The sequence below is a fragment of the Dipteris shenzhenensis genome, chromosome 25, assembly GCF_047967505.1.
Source record: "Dipteris shenzhenensis isolate YYH24624 ecotype China chromosome 25, Dip_SZ_1.0, whole genome shotgun sequence".
Taxonomy (NCBI): Eukaryota; Viridiplantae; Streptophyta; class Polypodiopsida; order Gleicheniales; family Dipteridaceae; genus Dipteris; species Dipteris shenzhenensis.
The window spans coordinates 32,801,161-32,807,138 of NC_141620.1; the positions used below are offsets into that span (position 1 = coordinate 32,801,161).

At 39.1% G+C, this 5,978-nt stretch overlaps 1 protein-coding gene across 1 annotated transcript; it reads right to left on the reverse strand.

The window, feature by feature from the left end:
• Window positions 1-518: 518 nt before the first annotated feature.
• LOC147885767 (uncharacterized) lies at window positions 519-3,002 on the reverse strand. Its single transcript, XM_087396881.1, has 5 exons — window positions 2,869-3,002; window positions 1,841-2,750; window positions 1,697-1,756; window positions 1,042-1,606; window positions 519-714 (listed from the first exon to the last, which is right to left on the reverse strand). The coding sequence occupies exons 4-5, from the start codon at window positions 1,349-1,351 to the stop codon at window positions 656-658; spliced, it is 369 nt and encodes a 122-aa protein (XP_087253007.1). The 5' UTR covers window positions 1,352-1,606; window positions 1,697-1,756; window positions 1,841-2,750; window positions 2,869-3,002; the 3' UTR covers window positions 519-655.
• Window positions 3,003-5,978: the final 2,976 nt, after the last annotated feature.

A 5,978-nucleotide genomic window follows, 5' to 3' on the forward strand; every position in this document is an offset into this window, starting at 1 on the left:
ATAACGTGGATTGCCTATCATTCTCCTTGCCATATCTTTTGCATATTGTGGCAATACACTTTGCCACAAACAAAAAACATAATGCATTCAGATCCTAATGGACACATGACACACTCAACTAAAAGCATTCAAAAACTAAGACTCTTCCATTATCTTTTCTAAACCCAAAACATGCATTATGCGAAAAAGAAACACATTCTTATGCTCATGGAAAATGAAAGTAAAATAGAAGATTAATAATATCTGAAATAGTTCTCATGTCAGCACATAACAAAACAAAGGTGCTCCCTAGTCATCAAACGGATTACTGCCAGTAGTCTTGTCCACTTCATCATCATCCTACCCAACCCCCCCACCACCATGCTTAACTTGCCTCCACTTGCTAAGGATGGGTTAGACATGTGAAACAATCATAGTCTCATCCATGTCCATGGAGACACATAAGCATCTAGTGGATAGGCAAGCCTTGAGCATGGGAGCTGTACCACAGCCCAACTCAAGACAAATCCCACCTGGACAGCACAAAAACTCCACAAAGCATGACAAGAAAATGTGACTGCGCTCCAACCCTCCTCTCCAGACATCTCCGTGGGGCTCCTCGCAATAAAAATATCAGGAAGAAGATGATACATGACTTGATCGGTAGGCTCCATACTCAATGCCTGGAAGTACTCCCTACCCTCCAAAAGAAACGTCTGAGGGTGTAATCCACGCCTACAAACAATGAATAGCTCAGAAGCACAACACTCCAAGCGCGAGAAAACAATATATAAAGTTGGCCCTACTACATGTATCATGAATGACAAAAAAGAAAATTCAAATTTACCCCAATCCGAATGCCTACCGTTTCATGGAACCCATATACATCATGGTGAAGAACAATAATATGCCACACCACTTCCAACTCATAGACTCGACAGTATCACTCCGCCAAAGTTATTGACTCTCTTGTAAGAATATAAATCCATCTACAATCACTCCCACAACACCAATTTAAATAGTCAAGATAAAGGTTGGATAGATAGCATTGTCTAAAATTACCTCCCATAGAGACCATGATAAGCAGCCATCCTACAAATGAGAGGGTGGATGCAGACAAGGTGCCATAATGGACATGATCCTCGGTCAACATGTCCCAATGTGGATGTGGAGGCGTAATAAGCTCCCCACCAAAGAGAAGGTCCAAGGAGATAAAGTCAACTGCCCATGAGATAGCCTTCCCCTTTCTTTTAAACTCCCTTCCCCTTGGACTTGCTTTCACCATGTGTTCATGTATGCCTACAAACATGGGACTCTTTTGCCGTGTAGCAAAGTCTCTTCCAATTGCAATGTAATCTGCAACTACAGCCATGCATTAGCTCTCTCTAAAAATAGGAACATCAGCATACATGTGCTCCTTTATGTACACAAACTTTGATGTCCTTTTCATCACATGTTTCCCTGGTACAATTTTCATATTTCTAAGAGATTGCCCACAAATATTTATATTACTTCTGGTTGTATATTAAAGTAGATAGGAAAGGTGTACCTTGCACTAGAGGGGTCTCATTAGTCACATCCTCTTCAAGGAGCTCATAGTATGCCTCTTCAGCATCACTTGTAAATCCTGCACCTAGGTTTATTTTTCACTACCATATTACAATCAAAAGAGAAGCTTATATGAATGTCTATGTACATCCACTAAATGTCTATTTACATTTGTTCCATCGCTTGCATCTTTTTGGACTTGCCTTTCGACCACCTTGCTGACTACCACCTGAAAGCTCCACTTGTGAGGCTGAACCCCCTTCAAAGTATGAGAATTTTGTAACAAAACTGAAAGTCTAGAGGAGAAGCAAACCTGGAATGTCAGCTTCACTTGCCCCCCCACTATAGTCTTTAGCGCTAGGTCACCATTCTTCTTCAACTCTCTCTCTCTCTCAAGCACTTGTTCCATCTCCATGTCTATCCACCAAGGATAGTGCTCAAGCTCCCATCTAGAGAGGCTCCAAAGAGCAGGTGGATACATGCATGGCTCATCATTACTGACCAGCACCCATTGCCGAGCCATAACAGGAATGGAGACAAGATGTTCCTTTTCTTGCAAATGAGCAAAGTAACTAGAAAGAAACAATAAAAACATAAGTGTTAAACATCATAGCACCTAAACATCATAGAATCAATGACAAAGGGTTTTGAATGATGTATCACTGATATAGAAGCCTCTTTGTTGCCATATCCTGCAATTCCACTTTCTTTGAGGCGGTCTTCTCTTCACTCTTATCCCCTTTGCACTCCAAAGGAAAAGGAATTTTTCTTGCCTCAAGCTTGACCTCCTCATAATAATCATATAGAGCACTCTGGTGGAGGAATAATTATTGTATGCCCATGATATCTTAAAAATCAATAAGAAGCTCCCGAGCCTTTTGACCAATTTTTTTAAGAAGCGCTTCTCTTCACAACCAACAGAAACAAGAATCTAAAATTTAACATCAAGAAACAGAAATGAATGTAAGACATATATTAATTTAATAACAACTAAAGACTTACACTCTATATGCATGATCCCCTCTAGCAAGACTATAAGCTGCCTTGGTTGCCTTGCTTGCCTCTAATAAGGACAGCCATACTATCTTTGTATGAATGGGCACATAATACAATGCTAGCATGTTCAATTTATCCAATGTGGCAAAGCTATTGGGTCCCCACCCAAGAGATAGGACTTTTGCCCACCATTCATCCCCCAATTTTGGGTCAAGTATGTTGAGCATCTAAGGGGAAAGAAGAAATCACACAATTATGACATAAGAATCATTGATCACATTCAAACACATCAAATGGAAAATCATCTTGCCTATTTTTATTCATACACATGAGTTAATGAATTACCTTGCCTATCCTATCACCATAATGAGCAAAAAGCTCTCCAAGCTCCTTCTCCTCAAGCTTCTGAAACTTTTCCATAGAACAAGTCAATTTTGCTTACTCAAGCTTCTTGTTTAATGACTGGGATATCTGAACCTATCAACCAAAAAATAAACATGTGAGTAAAGAAACCCCATAAATAGAACAACTAACAAGATGCATCAACCAAAGAAATGTAACTTACATTGTACATCAACTTCCCAAGGTATCTTCTACTAAGAGGATATCAAGGCTCACTCCCCTTAGTATATTTTTTCAGTATTTGAAATATTAACTTCCTATCCTTCTCAAGAAGTTCCTTCATGTAGCTTTCATGATCAGTAGAACAAATATTCAAGCAATTAACGAGCTCATCCCTGATACATGTGACCACCAATGCATGTGTATTCATGCTGAAATATAAAAGCATGTCAAAACCTATTAAAGCCAAAAGTCCCAAAGAAGAGAAAACACAAGAAAGATAATTTTGAAGCACTTACAAGTTTATTCTTTACAGGGTAGAAAGAAAAGCTATTTCACCGACTCTTGTTGGATCAATGATAGTACACAAAACCCTATAGTTTTTCTCTCTAGTATGGGAGTATCTCTCTCTTATCATAAATTTCCATGCAACCATTCAATGGTTTCCCTCCCAAACATAGAACATTCTATTTGAAAGATTTTGATGAATTTGACTTCCTGATATCTGTGCTTCATATTCTTCATTCACAATTCTCCAATTGGGATCCCATTCTTGCATAATGTCCTCAGACACAAAATTCTCCTCTCTAGCAGATGTTGAGCGTGAAACCATGAAAGCTCCTTTCTCTTGCACATACCCTTCTCTTCCAAAAGAAACCTCCAATCTAGACACATCATCTCTTAGTCCCCTCACTTTTGCATATGGGATCAGCCGGCATAATGGAATGGGAGGGGACTCAAAGCAACTGAACATTCTAGTTTTTTGCCAAATGTCCTCTCCTTTATCTAAGTACAATCTATGCTCATGTATTGTCTCTTCTCCAAGAGGTGCAATCTTTGGATGTACAATGTAAGGAACAATCTACATAGATGCTTCATCGGGACCCACAGGAGTATATATTTAATCACCCATTGCATTCCCACCTTCTTGGCTCTGTATTTCTTCAAGGACAAGTGGATCCTTTGGAGCTTTCAAATGTTCAAGAGATGGCTCTCTTCCCTTTCTTTGGCCCCCTCTTCTACCTCGTTTGCTCCCTCGTGGTTTTCTCAACTTGCAGGACTACTTCAAAAAACAAAGAAGTCTAGCATTAGAAAGTAGTAAACAAATATGGAAAACATAAACAATTCTTAACTGAGGTAAGAGACCACAAAAATTTAAAGTAAAAAAAACAACATTCATTCAAATTCCAACAAACTTGCTACACAAAGCATTGCATGCTACTCAGTGGGATGAATGAAACACAATGGATAGAATGCCAAGCAATGGAATGCATGCAACTATATGGAATGCATGCTACTTTATGGAATGCAAGGTACACCGTGCAAATCATGTTGACTAGATGCTAGCTACTCTATGACTACATGCTACTCTCTGACCCTCCAATATTTGTACATCCACAGTAATAGAATCTTCACCCACATCCTATCTAAGCTTCAAACTTCTATCTTTCCCCTTTGTAGAACCACGTCTGATTAGTATTAGTGAACCATGTGGCCTCTTGACCATAAATAAACTGTAGAATGGGTCTGAGGGGATATAAGAAATTTACCATTGACATGAGCATAGCATTGACCAATGACTACTAACATGAGCTTGTGCATTCCATTCCACTAGTTAGATGGAACAAAGTGGAATATGGCCATGATTTTGACTGCCAATGTACAAGGGCTTGGTAAGCCAAGTATGCAATATAGCAAGCCATGTCTCACATATGCTAGTAGATGAAAAGCAAAGCAATCATCCACAAATAAGCACATCAATGTTCATTGCCTATAAAATAGATAGCAAGCATTGCCATTAAATTAGATCAGAAAGCCACCAATTGATGTATATGATTTTTTATGGATCCGCAGTGGAAAGATTTGCCACTTAAATAGATGGAAATGCCACCACAATCTCTAGATGATGTACCAAAAGACCCACAAGGAAAGCACCAATGCCTTCCACCAATGCCTCACAAATGCAAGCTAGTGAATGCATCACAATTCCACAATGCCAACCCTTCTGAGGGCTAATTACACCCAAGACATAGCATCTTGACCATAGGACTATGAGATTAAACATGGCTATCAACATTGACAATTTGAAATATATCTTTGGCATTGTTAGCCAGTTGATGTGCATGATGCAAATGGTAGATGCAAAATAGTGGAATATGGATATGGTTCTGATAGCCTTTGTAGAAGGCATTGGTCTTCAGAATGCACTTGCTCCAAGAATGTGGCTTGGTTTTACCTACTCCAAGAATGTAATAAAGCAAAGCAAGCCTTAGATATACAATCAGATGAAAAGGATAGCTAGCATCAACAAATCAACATATCTATGATTATGATCAATGCGCCATCAATGCCACATTAATGATCAATGCTACAATGATCACATACATAAATGATCAATGCTCCATCAATGATCATGTACATCAATGATCAATGCTCAATGCATGTTTGCCAGATGAGAATCAACATGGCTATACATGTGTAGAAATGCTTACAACCTTAAAAGTTTGGAAAAGCTCCATGCAAAAAAGCCAGAAGATCAACATGAGGCAAATGGAAGATGCAAAACATTGGAATATGGCTATGGGTTTGATAGCCATTGCAAAAGGCTTTGGTGTCGAGAATGCATTATTGGAGTAGGTAAAACCAACCCACAGTGCCGTGGCTTGGTTTTACCTACTCCAAGAATGCAATAAAGTAATGCAAGCCTCACATATGCAAGCAGATGAAAAGCAAAGCAAGCCCCATCAATGATCAATGCTCCATCAATGATCAATGCTCCATCAATGATCAATGCCCCATCAATGATCAATTCTCCAATGATCAAAGCCCCATCAATGATCAATGCTCCAATGTGTAGGACCTATGTAGCAATGCTATCAACCTTAAAATTTTGG

Coding starts and splice junctions, on each gene's coding strand:
- LOC147885767 (XM_087396881.1), bottom strand. CDS start 1,351: ATGGCTGTAGTTGCAGATTACATTGCAATTGGAAGAGACTTTGCTACA. Junction 715..1,041: donor TATCATGGTCTCTATGGGAG/GTAATTTTAGAC, acceptor CATTGTTTGTAG/GCGTGGATTACACCCTCAGA.